Source organism: Pogoniulus pusillus, chromosome 23 (assembly GCF_015220805.1).
Source record: "Pogoniulus pusillus isolate bPogPus1 chromosome 23, bPogPus1.pri, whole genome shotgun sequence".
Taxonomy (NCBI): domain Eukaryota; kingdom Metazoa; phylum Chordata; class Aves; order Piciformes; family Lybiidae; genus Pogoniulus; species Pogoniulus pusillus.
The window spans coordinates 5,447,671-5,466,304 of NC_087286.1; the positions used below are offsets into that span (position 1 = coordinate 5,447,671).

Below are 18,634 nucleotides of genomic sequence, written 5' to 3' on the forward strand. Positions count from 1 at the left end.
TGGTTCAGGTTGGAAGGGAAATCAAGGATCAGCCAGTTCCACCCCCCTGCCATGGGCAGGGACACCTCCCACTAGAACAGGTTGCTCAAGGTCTCATGCTGCCTGGCTTTGAACACCTCCAGGGAGGTCGTGGAGCACAGAATCACCCAATGTGATCTCTGATCACATTGGGTGATTCTGTGCTCCACGACCTCCCTGGGCAACCTGTGCCAGTGTCTCACCATCCTCACTGCAAAGAGCTTCTTCCTAACATCTAGTTTCAATCTCCCCTCTTGCAGTTTAAACCCATTCCCCCTTGTCCTGTCATTACAAGACCTTGTCCATAGTCCCTCCCCAGCCTCCAGAAGGAGGTGTCCCTGCCTATGGCAGGGGGTTGGAACTGGCTGATCCTTGAGGTCCCTTCCAATCTAAACCATTCTATGATTCCATGATTCTATGACCCTCTATTTGCTGTAGTCACCCTTTGAGTAGTGGCAAACAAAGAATTTTCACTTTTAGGACAGATTTATGATCTTCCTAAAACCATTTCAGAGTTAAAAATAAATAGTAGCCCAACTTTCAGCTTTTAGAAGCTCAGACTTCACCATAAACCATTTCAGAGTTAAAAATAAATAGTAGCCCAACTTTCAGCTTTTAGAAGCTCAGACTTCACCATAAACCATTTCAGAGTTAAAAATAAATAGTAGCCCAACTTTCAGCTTTTAGAAGCTCAGACTTCACCATAAACCATTTCAGAGTTAAAAATAAATAGTAGCCCAACTTTCAGCTTTTAGAAGCTCAGACTTCACCATAAACCATTTCAGAGTTAAAAATAAATAGTAGCCCAACTTTCAGCTTTTAGAAGCTCAGACTTCACCATAAACCATTTCAGAGTTAAAAATAAATAGTAGCCCAACTTTCAGCTTTTAGAAGCTCAGACTTCACCATAAACCATTTCAGAGTTAAAAATAAATAGTAGCCCAACTTTCAGCTTTTAGAAGCTCAGACTTCACCATAAACCATTTCAGAGTTAAAAATAAATAGTAGCCCAACTTTCAGCTTTTAGAAGCTCAGACTTCACCATAACCCACTACCTTGGAATAAATGGGAAGGTGATTATCGATCCCAGAGGTCTGTGATTTGTTTTTACCTCTCTCGACTTTAGTCCGGAGCTTTCTAAAGCTGTTGCCCTCCAGTATTTGGAGGTGGGAAACAGCCTTATGCAACTACCTTGATAATCTTTGTTTTCAGAGTGATCAGCAAATTTCTGGGTACATGACCAGACTAGTGCCAGCCTGAGTCCAAAAGATATGCCATGAATCAGCACCTTGATGTTCACCAGGTGCTTTCCTGGGTTATTTACCGAGTATCACCCGCCGCAAAGCAGGTTGTAATTAGCAATGAGGGAGAACCACAAAGATGTTTGGTTCATGTAATCATGCTGAACTTAATCAAAGCTTCTGGCAGAGTGGAAGGGTTTGAGTTCCTATGGGAACTCATATGAAACGCTGCCTATGGCTCAGGTTTAGCTGGAAACACTTGAGTATGGAGGTCTGGAAGAGCTATGCCTTGAGTGCTGGAGTGGTGAGAATGGAAAACAGTAGGAGTGCAAGCAATGGTGTGACATCTGCTTTGTGGTGAGGAGTTTGGAGAGTGAGTCTCTCAGGCAAGGAGCAACAGAAGAAGGGGACACGGTCTCATGTTGTGCCAGGGGAGATCTAGGCATAATGTTAGGAATAGCCCTGTGAGGAGAGGCTGAGAGAGCTGGGGGTGTGCAGCCTGCAGAAGAGGAGGCTCAGGGGTGACCTCGTTGCTGTCTGCAACTACCTGAAGGGAGGCTGTAGCCAGGTAAGGGTCGATCTCTTCTCTCAGCTAACCAGCAATAGAACAAGGGGACACAATCTAAAGCTGTGCCAGGGAGGTCTAGGCTGGATGTTAGGAGGAAGTTGTCAGAGAGAGTGATTGGCATTGGAATGGGCTGCCCAGGGAGGTGGTGGAGTCACCATTCCTGCAGGTGCTCAGGAAAAGCCTGGATGAGGCACTTAGTGCCATGGTCTGGTTGACTGGATAGGGCTGGGTGCTAGGTTGGACTGGATGATCTTGGAGGTCTCTTCCAACCTGGCTTGATTCTATGATTCTATGATTCCACCTTACAGAAGAGATTCAGTTATGTCCAAATCAGTCACTGTGCCAAGGGTTAAGATTTTGTGCTTTCTGGTCTCTGATATATTTTGCTCCATGACTGTTAGAAGTGAAAACAGGTTAGCTGGTTTTGGAGCAGGGAGACACAAGACTCACATTCCCTCTTACTTTCTCTAAGGAATCCATGGAAAATGGAAAGTGTTGAGAAGAGAGGTGGTAGAAAATGCTCTCCTACTCCCTACCCTCAAGCCTAGAGAGCAGAGTGATGAACCCAAAGGAACAGACAGCTTCACTCGAACCAGAATTCAGTTGCCTCAACACATGCATCTGAAGCTGCTTGTAAGCTCAAGGTGTGTCTAAGGCATTGATCCTGAGGTGGCAAAGAACCTGGTGGAGACACACAACCTTCCTCAGTCAAAGGTCAGGCTGGAGACTTCAGGACATCACAGCTTATATGAAAATGCATTTGCTTACAGAGCTGAACCCTCTCTTGGTCCATCTCTCCTCATGTCAGATGATCACAGTTCAGACATCTCTGACTGTACTGCTCACCTGCCTACAGCCAGTGGAGGGGAACAGGCACAGTTAGAACATCACTAACTGAGCTCATCCCAGTCTCAGTTAAGCTGGGATGAAACCCCATCCTAGTCCTGTCTGTCTTGATCCGTTCTCTACAGAAAGTCTGGACAACTGACTTCAAGGTAAACATCTGCAACTGAGTGGATGGATTTACTTCTGGCTTTCACCAGTGACATCCATTGATCATCTTCCTGATAAGAGCTACCGTAGGGCAAGTCTCATCATTTTGTGATGCCAAACTGCCCACAACAGATGTAAACATCTGCAACTGAGTGGATGGATTTACTTCTGGCTTTCACCAGTGACATCCATTGATCATCTTCCTGATGAGAGCTACTGTAGGGCAGGTCTCATCATTTTGTGATGCCAAACTGCCCACAACGGATGTAAACATCTGCAAGTGAGTGGATGGATTTACTTCTGGCTTTCACCAGTGACATCCATTGATCATCTTCCTGATAAGAGCTACCGTAGGGCAGGTCTCATCATTTTGTGATGCCAAGCTGCCCACGACAGATGTAAACATCTGCAACCGAGTGGATGGATTTACTTCTGGCTTTCACCAGTGACATCCATTGATCATCTTCCTGATGAGAGCTACCGTAGGGCAGGTCTTTTGCCCTTATTTATGTCTGATCATTCCCCTCAGTTGCCTCCCACTGCCCATTACTGCAGGTAAGAAAAGACGGAAGAGAGACCAAGCAAGGGGAAATGAAATGTCCTTACAGTCCTTCCAGCTTCGTTGTTGTGCCTGTTCATGGCCGATCGAGCATCTGGTCTGTTCTCTCGAGCATCTGCGAACTCCCGAGACACCATGCTCCCGAACTCCACGTCCTCGCTGCAGCCCCCCCACTTCCAGCCCTCCCCAGGAGAGCCCTTGTGGCGCGTGTCACAGCCGCAGATGGTGGCCGAGCCTTCAGCGCAGGACCTGGTCACCGCGAAAGCCACTCCGGCCGAGGCGATGGCGTGGACAAAGGCTGACTCCCTGGTAGCTGTGAAAGAAAGCAACCAATAAGTAGTGGCCAGTGAAGGGACCCAGCATGGCTTTGATCAGCCTCGTGAACACCTTCTCTTGAGGGTGTGGCAGAATCATAGAATCATAGAACTGAGCAGGTTGGAAGAGAGCTCCAAGCTCAGCCAGGCCAACCTAGCACCCAGCCCTGGCCAATCAACCAGATCATGGCACTGAGTGCCTCAGCCAGGCTTGGCTTCAACACCTCCAGGGATGGCGACTCCACCACCTCCCTGGGCAGCCCATTCCAATGCCAATCACTCTCTCTGCCAGGAACTTCCTCCTAACATCCAGCCTAGACCTCCCCTGGTACAACTTGAGACTGTGTCCCCTTCTTCTGTTGCTGCTTGCCTGGCAGAAGAGCCCAACCCCACCTGGCTACAGCCTCCCTTCAGGTAGTTGCAGACAGCAATGAGGTCTGCCCTGAGCCTCCTCTTCTGCAGGCTGCACACCCCCAGCTCCCTCAGCCTCTCCTCACAGGGCTTGAGAAGGCCAGGAAACTCTTCTCTTCCCTGTGGTCCAGTTTGGATCTGCTCCAAAGACATTTTCATTTACTATGAAATAAGCTTCTGTGTAGACAGGACCAGGCTTGATTCTAGGCCACTGAGGTCAGCCAAAAGGTTTTGACTAAGGTCATCCTAAGGTCTTAGGATAGGGCCATGGCAAACCAAAAAGCACTGCAAAGCTGCGTTGCAGGGAACATGTAGAATGCACCATATGGTGTGTTGCAGGCAATGCACCACATAGCCATACCCTGAGCTCCACTCTTGGCTTCTGATGCAAGGAATCTGGGCTATATTCCCACAGTGTGGAAAATGCAGGTCCACATGTAATGGCAGCCTCCACCCTTAGTGGTGGGACCAGCAGCAGGTAAAGCATCTTCTTCCCCTTGGACTGGGAGAACTGCTGATGGTAGAAAAATTCCAGGACAGCCAGATGCTCCCCAGTCCTCACTGTGTAACTTAAGCACTGTCCTCACACTCCTTCCTGAGGCCATCTTCTCCTTCCTAGGCTATCTGGCTCACTTAGAGACAATGTACAATACATGACATGTTGCTTCTATCCAAGGTTTTGCTCACTTGTTTAAGTAAGCCCCCTGGAAGAGAGTTTCTGTCAATTGCCTCAGGGTGGTGGGTGGGATCAACCAAAAGATGTCATGGCTAGGGACTAGGAGCCTCAGACTCCTTGTAGACCTTCCCTCATAACATTGATTCCTAGCTAGAGCTGGGTGGAGAAGAGCATCTCAGCACTACCCTAGATGTTTTTTCTACATTGTGCCAAACCCCAAACGTTTCAAACTGCTTTACAAGTGAGGAATAAAGTCAAATTTCATTTTCTTCCCCCTCTGAGTTTTGGTCTTGTTATGTTTCTTCACTCGCTAGAAATGACCCTGGATTTCAACAGCACCTCTCAAAAGACACCACTGCAATGGTTTTTGGCTTCATCAAAATGGCATTTTTATCATCAGCGAGGCTGTTCTTCAACCCCTGAGGCAATTCCAAGAGGACACAACTGAGAACTGGCCTTCCTTAACCTCCTATGCCATTCCCCAGGTGAGCTCACCCATACCTATAGATAGTTGGCCCAGAAAGCTTGCTGTTGTTTCTGCCACCTTTCAGCTAGTTAGGCTAGGACAGCACTGAAATGTGAATGGATCCGTGAAGGCAGAACGCCAGGTTTTCAGTAGATGCAGCTTCTACTGAGCTTTTCATCAGCTGACAAGGTGCCTACTCAAAACCACTCAAACCTTCTCTGCACTGCATTTTGCTGATCTGAGATTTCCCTGGGCGTTTTGGCTCCATCTTTACCTTCTAGGTGCTTCCAGGCTTTACTAACGCAAAGAGAGTTTCATATGCCAAGCAAAAAAGCCAACATGTTCTCGGGGAGAAATCAAAATTGCACACTTGCAGAGCAGTCCTGTCTGAATTCAAGGCTTAAGCAAGACCTTGTGCAGCACCACTTGGTTTTGGGAAGCCTACCAAACACAACATGCAAATCAAATGATGTGCATGAACTTACAAGCAGAAGGCATGAGCAATGTCCTGGAGCGTGTTGTCAAGGCGCATTGTGAGGTTAGTAAGGCACCACCGAAGGCTAGAACTGAAAAAGGAAAATGTAGAAACCCTCAGCTCCACAAAGTGATCTTGAAAAACCCTTGGTCAGCATCTGTCCAGCCTGGATGATCCCAGCTTCCTGAAAGTGGTGACTATGTTGTTCCTGAGCTATGTGAAAGCTCAGCTTCTGAGTGTGAACAGAGGAGTCCCATTTAACACGATGGTTCATTTGTCTTCTTGCACTTGCCTGAGCCCCAAATCTTAGAGGTGGAGAGCTTTTAGGAACAGCAATAGAAGAAAGGGACACAGTCTCAAGTTGTGGCAGGGGAGGTCTAGGCTGGATGTGAGGAGGAAGTTGTTGTCAGAGAGAGTGATTGGCATTGGAATGGGCTGCTCAGGGAGGTGGTGGAGAGACCGTCCCTGGAGGTGTTCAAGACAAGCCTGGATGGGACACTTAGTACCATGGTCTGGTTGATTGGCTAGGGCTGGGTGCTAGGTTGGACTGGATGAGCTTGGAGGTCTCTTCCAACCTACTTGATTCTCTGATGTCTCCAAGGACACAGATGACCAATTCTGAGGTCTGTGAAAGGCAATGCTTCTTGCAAAAGCCAGTCAGATGACCTGATGGGACAAATGGCAGAGAGTAGAGAGTAAAATGACCAGAAAACAGCTGACACACCTTTCACCTCCTCCTGTGGCCTTACTTATCTTGAAACCTCACAGAATGATAGACTGGTTTGGGTTGGAAGGGACTTTAAAGATCATCTGGTTCCAATGGGATATCTTCTGTCATGCAGGCTGATCAAAGCCCCACTCAACCTAGCCTTGGATGCATCCAGCAATGTGGCATCCATGATTCTCTGGGCAACCTGTTCCAGTCTCTCTCCTCTCTCACTGTAAAGAATTTATCCCTAACATCTCATCTAAATCTCCCCTCTTTCAGTTTAAAACCATTATTCTGGCCAAAGTCTGCTCTCCAGAAGTCCAGCACTCTCCTCACTACCCTAAAGATCTTAAACCCCAGCAGTTCATAGTCACTGCACACAAAGCTGCCTTTGAGATTTAAATTCCCCACTGGCCACTTGGTGGTTAGAACAAGGTCCAGGACAGCACTTCTCCTTTCTGGAAAGAAGGCATCTATAGACATGGTTGTGCACAAAACCTTCTCCTGCATTGACAGGGGAGGTGTGGCCTTGTCTTAGGAGTTTATGAGTTAAAGACCTCAGTTGGGCTTCAGCAGGACCTGCTAGCTCAGAATACAGCTATTCTTCTGTGCATACAGCTGCAGAGCTCACCAAGCCTCAGGAGCTTCAGGTCAGACTGCAGGATTTCTGCACTGGGTAGGACTGGAGCTCATGAAGAAGAGTGTGACCAGCAGGTTGATAAAGGTTATCCTTCCTCTGTATTTGACCCCGTAAAACAGACCTGGAGAACTGTGTCCAGTTCTGGGCTACTAGAGAGAGTCTGTCAGGCAACAAAGATGCCAAAGGGACCAGAGCAACTGTGTAATGAGGAAGGGCTGAGAAACCTGAGGCTGGAGAGGATCAGCCTGAGAAGAGATCTGATTGATGCTCACGAAGAGCTAAAGAGTTGAGGGGCAAGAGGATGGAGCCAGTCAGTTTTCATTGGTGCCCAGTGACAGGACAAAGGCCACTGGGCACAAACTGCATCACAAGAGGTTCTCTCTGGTCATGAGTAGAAAGTTCTTTGATGTGAGGATGCTGGAGCCCTGGCCCAGGCTGCTCAGAGAGCTTGTGTAGTCTTATTCTCTGAACCTGCATGGGCACTGTGATCCTGGGCAATCTGCTGCGGATGCCCCTGCTTTAGCTGGGGGTTGGACTAAATGATCTCCCTTCCAACCCCCATCATGCTATGATTCTGTGACTGACCACAGCGTGACCACAGCTGAACAAGAAATTACAGGAGTACAGCTTTGTTGTAGATAGTGAATCCCAAATCCCAGTTCCCTTACCTAAGCTCTCCACTGTCACTAGCCCTGACTGAACGCCTACAGCTGCAGGAGGGGTTCGATAGGATTTACCTTAAGACGAACCAACTCTACTCAGCTCTCCTCTTCCCAATGCCTTTTACAGCCCAGAGATGCCATAATCACTCCCCTGCTTTTGAAATGCAGCCACCACTTAACAGCACACAACAGGAAGCAAACAGCATCGCATCTGATGGTAACTACCTGGGGAATGTAGGCAGGCAGAGCAAAGAAGCTGAGATCTGGCCCGGGGGCACTGAGGTTAGGAGGTTGTCTCTTGAGAAAGTTGCAACCACTCTCTTCTAATGACTTCACGGATTTAGGGCACTGGGTTTACGTCTCCCTACCTCTAACTCCACGCACTGAGTTCAATATTGACGCAGATGGAGAAGAGCCATCGAGTGAATCACTTCCTGTCACCTTCCAACTTGTAGGACTGTCCTTGGATCACTAAGGAGGGGAAGTGGTGTGAAATTGTGCCAGGGAGGGAGCTGGGCCTGTTTAGCCTGGAGAAGAGGAGGCTCAGGGGTGATCTTATTACTGTCTACAACTACCTGAAGGGACATTGTAGCCAGGTGGGGGGTGGCCTCTTCTCCCAGGCAACCAGCAATAGAACAAGGGGACACAGTCTCAAGTTGTGCCAGGGTAGGTATAGGCTGGATGTTAGGAAGAAGTTCTTCACAGAGAGAGTGATTGGCATTGGAATGGGCTGCCCAGGGAGGTGGTAGAGGCACTGTCCCTGGGGGTCTTCAAGAAAAGACTGGATGAGGCACTTAGTGCCATGGTCTGGTTGATTGGATAGGGCTGGGTGCTAGGTTGGACTGGATGAGCTTGGAGGTCTCTTCCAACCTGCTTGATTCTATGATTCTAAGGAAAAATAAAGCTTTACTGAGGTGGTGCCCAGGAATTGGAACAGGCTGCCCAGGGAGGTGCTGGAGTCACCGCTTCAGTAGGTGTTCAAGAAACCTGTGGCCATGGCACTCTGGGACATGGCTGAGAGGGTGTGGTGGTGGTGATGATTGAACTCAATGACATTAGAGGTATTTTCTAACAGAAACAATTCTGTATTTCTCTGACCTGACCCTGCTGAGCTCTGAAGAGCTTCCCCAGGTTGTAGCCGGAGGCAGTGTGGCTGCAGGAATGGAGAAGGAGTGGATAGAGGTAGAGATAAGCAGAAGGAAAGCATGCACTTGTAATGGAAATGAGGGGTTATTAAGGTGCCATATAAAAATGCAGGAGACCCAGCACAGATAACAGGAAAGTGGAGTGCATTTGTCAGGCAGACTCATTCCTCTCTGGGTGGTTCTGGTAGCAGGAGACAAGCAGCTCCTTACGACTTGCTGAGAGCTTCTGGAAAGTCATCTGGCAGGAGAAGGTTAATAGGGACTAATGCCTCATGGGGATGTTGACTTGAGAGCATTTTAACCACTTTGCTTTTGTGTGGCACAAGGTCACCAAAGCTCAGCCCTCAGCTTGGGTAATGCCTGCCAGCTCCTGAGCTTCCCTGAAGGGCTTAGAGACTTGGATGATTGACAATTCAAGGTGTACCCTGGTTTGGACCCCTTTTTTGGGGGGAGTTGTTATCACTAGAAGGGTGCTGAGACTTAAGAGAGGGCCTTCAGGGATGCTTTGTAGCTGCCTTCTCATACAGAACTCTCCAAGTCATTATCTAGTTCTTGAAATTCATAGAATCATAAAACAGTTTGAGTTGGAAGGGACCTTAAATATCATCTAGTTCCAAGTCTCTGTCATGAAATATCATCTAGTTCCAAGTTGCTGCCATGGGCAGGGACACCTCCTGTTAGATCAGATTACTCCAAGCCTCATCCAGCCTGGTCTTACACACTTCCAGACATGAAGCACCCACAGCTTCTCTGGACACCCTGTTCCAGTGTCTCACCACTCTAAGATGGTTTCCTAAGTCTGGCCTTCGAGGCTAAGAACTCTGCAGAACACCTCTGACTACCCTGTCTCAGCAGCAGATATATCTTGGGATGCAAAGAATCATGATTGAAGCCATATCATTATGGGAATTAAGAGGCCTGAGGATGAGTGACCTAACATCTGGTTTCCTTTTTTTTGCAGGGCTTTTTTTTGTCTTATAGGACTTTGGGCAAATCCTTTTGTCAGTCTCTGCTCCTATCTCCTCATCTCTATACTTGAGCACAGTCTTGCTTATCTTCCCAGGAGCCAACAATATTCCATTCAGTGATGTCTTCAGAATGTAGGCAGAAGGTGTTGAAGCTTAATAGAGGGTCATCAAGTTGTTGGATGAGGAAGGCAAATGAATAAGCACATAAATATCTCAAGTGACTAATATATGAAACCTGTTCTCCTGTGTTCTTCTGCCCAGACAGTGACTCTCTCTCTGAAGGACTAAATGATTGACCTCAGGTCAAGCAGATATCCCAGATATGTGGGAGGATGCAGAGGGATGAACATAATGGTTTGTTTTTGTCTTCAAAAGCCTTTTACCACCTTGGTACAACAGTTATGCACACCCTTGACACCCTAAGTCTTTCCTTCTTCCCTGCACACAGTGGTTTGGTGGCAACAGGAGAAAGGAAAGAGGGAGGGAGGGAGGGAAGGAAGGAAGGAAGGAAGGAAGGAAGGAAGGAAGGAAGGAAGGAAGGAAGGAAGGAAGGAAGGAAGGAAGGGAGGGAGGGAGAGGAGAGGAGAGGAGAGGAGAGGAGAGGAGAGGAGAGGAGAGGAGAGGAGAGGAGAGGAGAGGAGAGGAGAGGAGAGGAGAGGAGAGGAGAGGAGAGGAGAGGAGAGGAGAGGAGAGGAGAGGAGAGGAGAGGAGAGGAGAGGAGAGGAGAGGAGAGGAGAGGAGAGGAGAGGAGAGGAGAGGAGAGGAGAGGAGAGGAGAGGAGAGGAGAGGAGAGGAGAGGAGAGGAGAGGAGAGGCGAGGAGAGGAGAGGCGAGGCGAGGCGAGGCGAGGAGAGGAGAGGAGAGGAGAGGAGAGGAGAGGAGAGGAGAGGAGAGGAGAGGAGAGGAGAGGAGAGGAGAGGAGAGGAGAGGAGAGGAGAGGAGAGGAGAGGAGAGGAGAGGAGAGGAGAGGAAAGGAGAGGAAGGAAAATAGAAGATAATCTTGCTTGATGTGGTTCTGGGCTGTACATCTTGAAAGAAAGGAAGCAGGCATCAGCAGCTGGAGAACAGATGGCCAAGAAGCAGAGATGGATCCTGCTTTACAGGATCACAGGATGTCAGGAGTTGGAAGGGTCCCAAAGAGATCATTGAGTCCAACTCTCAGCTACTTCAGACACTCAGACATCCATCTCTAAGAGGTGGAAGATGGAAAGTCTTTGCAAGATTTGCCTGGTAGGGCACATACCCAGGGAGTGTGAGAAAGGGCTGCAGTTCCCTCCTTGGCTGGGGGGGATACAAACCCACAGCTGTCATGTTAGGATCTGCGCAAGAGTTGACACTGCATTGACTCTGGATTTTTAACAGAGGGGAAAAACCCAACTAAATAAACTCCAAGAATCCAGTAACTGGAAATAAAACTGGGGCAAAACTAGGGAACAGCCCTGCCTCTTACACTGGGGGCCTGCAGTAACAACTCAATTTCCCCCTCATTAGTGTGGTCTTGCAGGTTAGACATCACAGGGAGGAAGGCATTGTCCAAAGGAGGAAGGTGGTGAGGAGTTTGTGGAGTGAGCTTTGGAAACCCAATCTCTGACTCAGATGAGATGAATTCTCTTTTCAGTTGCACTATAAACAGGATTATCCAGCTGCTACCAGCACACTCTGGATTCCTCCTCGAATCCATCAAGCTAAAAAACATCACATCTAGATGTGGGTGGAGAACTCTGCTATTTTCTTGTGGGGAAGGTCACCCATAAACACCTCCATGGTCAAAGCTTAACAGGAAGGACCTGAATGAAGGTCACATTGCCTCGCTTTGGATGGAAAAGGAGGGTGGTAGAAAAGAATAACACCAAATTCTCCTCACCATGGATGCAAGAGCTGTAGCACTCATGATGTAAGAGTTAATGCCTGCTCCTTACTTGCAACTACACTGAATCCCAAGCTGGAGGAAAAACTCCACTCTGATGGGTACCTCTCAGAGCTAACTTGAGCCCAAGTCTCATCAGTTGTTAAGGAGATAGTGGCCCCCAGCAGGAGTGGGCTTCTTTAAGATCACACTGGCAGCCTTGCAGGCACAGCTATGTTGTGAGTAGCAGAAGTGAAATCCAGCGGGACCGATGAGTCAGAGCTCACAGGAGCTGCACAAACATATGCAGACATCAGCGCTGGCTTACACCACTCTGAACAGCATTGCCTGCTGGCCCTGGAACCTGTGTGCAGGAGGCTGCCTGCAGCAGAAGAGCCTTGCTTGTCCCAGATACCAGAGGATGATATTCCTGTCCCTCAGCCCCACCTGGCCTCAGCACAGATCCCTTAGAACCAAGAACTCAGGGTTTAGGACATGGGGATGATGTCCTCCAGCTGACAGAGCTCTTTGCACTAATGGGGTCTACAGGGAAGATGAGGACAGACTTTTTAGCAGGGCCTGTTGTGACAGTCTTAAACTAAAGACCCCTGGGGGTCTTCAAGAAAAGACTGGATGAGGCACTTAGTGCCATGGTCTGGTTGACTGGCTAGGGCTGGGTGATAGGTTGGACTGGATGATCTTGGAGGTCTCTTCCAACCTGGTTGATTCTATGATTCTATGATTCTAAAAGAGGGACATTTGGACTAGACAGAAGGAAGAAATTCTTAACAGTGAGGGTGGTGAGACCCTGTCCCAGGTCGGCCAGAGAAGTGGTAGAAGCCTCACTGCTGGAACCATTCCAGGTCAGATTGTTTGGGGCTTTGAACAACCTGCTCTGGGTGCAGAGGTCTGTGCTGAGTGCAGTGGGGTTGGACCAGATGAACTTTAAAGGTCCCTTCCAACTGAAACCATTCCATGACTCTGTGCTTACAAGAAGCAAAGGGCCACAACCCAGAGCCCAGAACATATTCCTCCCCAGGGAAAGGAGGAAAAAGGGTAGGCAAATAAATGTTTAAAAAGCACTTGGTGCTTTTTAGATGATCACAGAGGAGGAAATAGTTTTCCAATCAGAACTATTAAATACTGGCACAGCACCAGGTGAAGACAGGGAACGGGGAACTCCTTGGCACAAGCCAACTGACAGATCCATCCACACTGCAGAGACAGTGCCCAAGCGCTGGAGGGGAACAAGTGTTGTTCCCAGCACAGAGGAGGAAGATCACAGTGGTGTCATCACTGCTGTGAGCCTGACATTGCTTGTGGGGAAAATACTGGGAACGTTGGAAACAAAATATTGGCTCCCACAGCCTCGGAGGCAGGCAAGCTTCAGTCTCACCACATTCCTCTCTGTGCAGCAATAGAGGATCCCATCTCAGATAAACTAGCAAAGGTTTTACATAAGCCATCTGGCTCAGCCTCAAGCTCCCTTCAGCTCCTGTCAGGAAAGGCTCCTGTTTTCAGCATTCATATTTCCTTTGACCCATCCTCACCAGCCTCAACCTGTAGGTCTCCTGATCCGGAACTGAAGGCTCTTCAATTACCCTTTCGTCCCTTAAAAGGGGATCCTTGTACCATGCTTGCTGTTTGGTGTCCAAGATGCAGTGTCTGCCCATTAGGAAAGATGAAGAAGTGCAAGTTTGGGCCTTGGATATGGTCAACAAAAGGACTATAAAAGAATAGGACAGGTCAGGCTTTGTTCCACAAATCCCATCCCCCAGCTGGACAGCACATGTTGTATTCATCCTGGGTGTGTTGGAAAATGCCTTCCAAAGTCAAAGCTTTAGAAAGAGATCCTGAATTCATTTTTTACTTGGTGCCACTCTGAAGTCTAAACACCAAGCAGCCAAGGACCACCACCCTGATTTGCTGCTCAACCACACCAGCATCACTCAGGAAGTCTTTGTCAGTAGTCAGAAGACTCTGGATGCTGTAGGGAGGTACGAGCCTGGTGCCTGCCTTACCCAGTGAGCTACCCAGTGATCCCTTAAAAGGGGATCTTTGTGCTATGCTTGCTGTTTGGTGTCCAAGATGCATCTTCTGCCCATTAGGAAAGATGAAGAAGTGCAAGTTTGGGCCTTGGATATGGTCAACACAAGGATTATAAAATGATAGGACAGGTCAGGCTTCCTTCCACAAATCCCATTCCCCAGCTGGACAGCACATGTTGTGTTCATCCTGGGTGTGTTGGAAAATGCCTTCCAAAGTCAAAGCTTTAGAAAGAGATCCTGAGCTTCTTTAAAGCTTTCATTTTTCACTTGGTGACACTCTGAAGTCTAAACACCAAGCAGCTAAGGACCACCACCCTGATTTGCTGCTCAACCACACCAGCATCAGTCAGGGAGTCTTTGTCAGTAGTCAGAAGACTCTGGATGCTGTAGGGAGGTCAGTGCCTGGTGCCTGCCTTACTCAGTGAGCTAGAAATGTTGCACTGAGTCCTTTTCTGGACACAAGTGACTGTGACACTCTGCCTCAGTTTCCCATCTGCAAAACTCAACACAAATTCATACAAAGCCTAAATCAAAAAATGCTAAAGAGATCCTAAATCAAAAAGTCCTTAAAAGCTACTCAGAGGTTTGTTGAGATGGTGATGTCTGCTCACTGGCACCACAGATTTGGCATGCTGTCCATACAGGATGGAGGCAATAAAACTCAACTTGCACTTGGATATGAGAACAAAAATCTTCACAATGTGAACAATCATCATTTGGAATAAGTCTCCCCAGCAAAGTGGTGAAGTGCTCACTGTTGGACACTCTAAACCATGGAGAGCAGCCCTGCGGAGAGGCAGCTGGGAGTCCTGGTGGCTAAAAAGTTAACCATGGCACAGCAATGTGCCTTTGTGGCCAAGAAGGTCAATGGGATCTTGAGGCATATTAAGAAGAGTGTGTCCAGCAGATCAAGGGAGGTTCTCCTGCCCCTCTATTCTGCCCTGCTGAGACCTTATCTTGACTACTGCATTCAGTTTTGGACTCCTCAGTTGAAGAGGGACAGGGATCTGCTGGAGAGGGTCCAGCAGAATGCTACAAGGATGATGAGGGGACTGGAGGGCATGGCTGATGAGGAGAGGCTGAGGGACCTGGGGCTGCTTAGTCTGGAGAAGGAAAGACTGGGAGGGGATTTAATCAATGTTTATAAATATTTGAGGGCTGGTCAGGAGTTGGGGGACAGGCTCTGCTCCCTGTTCCCTGGGATAGGACAAGGAGCAATGGGTGTAAGTTCAGCACAGGAGGTTCCAGCTCAACACAAGGGGGAACTTCTTTACAGTAAGGGTCCCAGAGCACTGGCACAGGCTGCCCAGAGAGCTTGTGGAGTCTCCTCTTTTCAAGAATTTCAAGGCCTGTCTGGATGTGTTCCTGTGTGATCTGTTCTAGATTGTGTGGTCCTGCTCTGTCAGGGGGGTTGGACTCGATGATCTCCTTGGCTCCTTTCCAACTCCTAACATCCTTTGAGCCTGTGATGATTTCACCCAGAAATTTTGGACCACACAATCACTGAGGTCCTTCCAACTTGATGGCTCTATGATTTGATAGCCTGAGCTTTGAGAATCCTTTCAGCCTACAATATTCCAGAGAAGAGGCAAAAAGAAGGACATTTCTCCTCACCCAGTAATGTATTATGTTAACTTATTAACCTAGGAGTGATGCTTGTGCTTGGATCACTGTTCTTCTATGAGTCTTCCCATCACAACCTCAAGCTGCTTTTGTTCTGAGCTGTGAGGACAATGCTGCTTTCTAACCAGCACCTCATTCAGGCTTACAGCCATTATAGCTCTTGCTACCAGTCCCAAGACTTTCTAGAGCAGCTCTGTGCTGCACAGAGAAAACACTTCCAGATCTACTTAGACCTCCAATCTTGTCCAGAAGAGATTTCAAGTGATTCTGTAAGGAGAGGCTGAGGGAGCTGGGGGTGTGCAGCCTGCAGAAGAAGAGACTCAGGGCAGAGCTCATTGCTGTCTGCAACTCCCTGAAGGGAGGCTGTAGCCAGGTGGGGTTGGGCTTTTCTGCCAGGCAAGCAGCAACAGAACAAGGGGACACAGTCTCAAGTTGTGCCAGAGGAGGTCTAGACTGGATGTTAGGAGGAAGTTGTTGTCAGAGAGAGTGATTGGCATTGGAATGGGCTGCCCAGGGAGGTGGTGGAGTTGCCATCCCTGGAGGTGTTCAAGATGGGACTGGCTGAGGCACTTAGTGCCATGGTCTGGTTGATTGGCCAGGGCTGAGTGCTAGGTTGGCCTGGCTGAGCTTGGAGGTCTCTTCCAACCTGGTTGATTCTATGATTCTTTGGACAAGAGCAGATCCTAAATGATTTCCTGGAATCCCTCAGGTGCAGAAGGATCACTAAGACCATTCCTCCAAGGTCTGTTTGCAAGACTACAGATAGAGTCTTGATACAGATGTACAGACTGATCTGTATGATTTGGAACCATGCCAGTGGAATGCAGATGTCCTGCTCTCCTTGTCTGGTGTGGAGATTTGTTTCAGATCCCCTAGTTTTTAGCAGCATTTCCTATGTGGGGTTTCTGTCCAAGTTTGGAGAAGCCTGCTCTACAGCAGTCCTCAGGGACTGCAGATCAGCAAGACTGTCAAACCTAACTCTGAAATGGGGTGAAGCTGGCTCCAAGAGCAAACACAGCAGTGGGAGCAACACAGCTTTGGAGCACCCACGCTGCAGTAAGCGATGCCAGCCAGGAGCTGCCCTGCAGATCCATGCTGGGCTCTGCATGATGCCACAGCCTATGCCCTTCTTCACAGGCAGCTGTGCCAACTCTATGCCCAGCTGATTCTGCACGGTTTCTCACCAAAATCCAGCTCCAGGGTTTGTTTGACTTCTTTATCCTTTTAAAAATCAGCCCCCTAAATGCAAAGACTTATGCAAATGCCAGGCATAATAACAAGAAGCTAACCACACTTTTGCATATCTTAAAGGAAAGGTTAGGTTTGGGTCCCATCTGTGTTTTGAAAGGAGTTCTGATTGAGTTCTTGTTTCCTCTGAACCAGTGTGCTAGTGTCAACACATCCCTGGGAAGATGAAAGGCCCTAAAAAAGACATTTGATCAGATTAGCCATGATTCAGATCATCGGAGGGAAATTATTAAGTGGGCAGTTCCTCCTGCCAGGGAACATGAAGGTGATACAGATAAGAGAGAATGTTGGATTGAAGGAGGTTGGATTAGCACAGCTTGTAAAATCCTCTAGGCCAAGTTCCCCTGAAACATCTGAATGATTTTTTTTCCCTTGAATTTATTTGTTTTACCCCTCCTGGTTGCTTATGGTTATCACTGCACCCAGCACAATAAAACTCCAACCTCCAGCGTGCTGCTCGAGCTTCCAAACCTTTCAGGCTCTACTTGAAACAGGTAGATCCAGATTGTCAGACACTGGAGCTGCTTGGGAGCCTCATGAGTGGTGCTGGCAGCAGGCTTGGTGCTCCTTGCCACCCTCCAAACCCTCATGTGAGCTGAGGGTGGGCTGAGGGCTGGAATGCTCTGGCTAATTAGCTACTGTCAAAATAACCCCAGGTGATCCCAGGTAACCAGACCCCCAATATAGGCAAATCGGCAGCATGGTCTGGTATCAGTAACCCAGATCTAATACCTGCAAAGCAAACATCCCTCTATCTCTTTCTCCATCACCCTATCTCTCTGTCTATCTAATCATTACCATGTCTCCCTGCCAGCCCTGCTTAATGCAAGCATGCTTCATCTGTCCTTCTGTTGGTCATGTGTGAAACACCCTGGGAGCCTGATCTCTCCACTCCCACCAGCCTGTAAAAGCCTTCTTCTGAATATGTCAAGTTCTGAAACAGCAGCATCCTCTCAGCCCTTCAAATCACCCCAGATTGCCCCAACCCCTCATCTCCCTCAACCACACGTTGTCCTTGGTTAGGCTCCAGACAAAAGGAAGCTGTGTGCCAATTGGGGGTTATTAGCAGAGATACAACATGCTCATTGTGGCAGGACCAAGTCCTTAATGGAAGGGGAAGGAGGAGAAGGACTGGGGTGAAATTCTCAGGAGGGTGTTCCAGGTTAAAGAATCATCAAGGGCCCTTTCTGGAAAACAAAACAAAACAGAAAGAGAAACAGGAGAGGAAAAAACAGAAATAGAAATATAGAAATTGAAATACAGAAATAGAAATATAGAAATTGAAATGCAGAAATAGAAATATAGAAAATGAAATACAGAAATAGAAATAGAAATAGAAATAGAAATATAGAAATTGAAATGCAGAAATAGAAATATAGAAATTGAAATACAGAAATAGAAATATAGAAATTGAAATACAGAAATAGAAATAGAAATATAGAAATTGAAATGCAGAAATAGAAATATAGAAATTGAAATGCAGAAATAGAAATAGAAATAGAAATATAGAAATTGAAATACAGAAATAGAAATAGAAATATAGAAATTGAAATGCAGAAATAGAAATATAGAAATTGAAATACAGAAATAGAAATAGAAATATAGAAATTGAAATGCAGAAATAGAAATATAGAAATTGAAATACAGAAATAGAAATAGAAATAGAAATATAGAAATTGAAATACAGAAATAGAAATATAGAAATTGAAATGCAGAAATAGAAATATAGAAATTGAAATGCAGAAATAGAAATAGAAATAGAAATATAGAAATTGAAATACAGAAATATAGAAATTGAAATACAGAAATAGAAATAGAAATATAGAAATTGAAATACAGAAATAGAAATATAGAAATTGAAATGCAGAAATAGAAATATAGAAATTGAAATACAGAAATAGAATTATAGAAATAGAAATATGGAAATAAAACCAGAAATATAGAAATAGAAATATAGAAATAGGAAGTTCTTCACAGAGAGAGTGATTTGCCATTGGAATGGGCTGCCCAGGGAGGTGGTGGAGT

At 47.2% G+C, this 18,634-nt stretch overlaps 1 protein-coding gene across 4 annotated transcripts in view; it reads right to left on the minus strand.

Moving 5' to 3' along the window:
• The window catches only part of WNT3A (Wnt family member 3A), a 120,379-nt gene that overhangs the window by 1,927 nt on the left and 99,818 nt on the right, over positions 1–18,634 (minus strand). For all 4 annotated transcript variants that reach the window (XM_064162929.1, XM_064162932.1, XM_064162931.1 and 1 more), the window contains exon 3: positions 3,427–3,692. In XM_064162929.1, the coding sequence (XP_064018999.1) occupies positions 3,427–3,692 (266 nt within the window). The remainder of the gene's footprint in view (positions 1–3,426; positions 3,693–18,634) is intronic.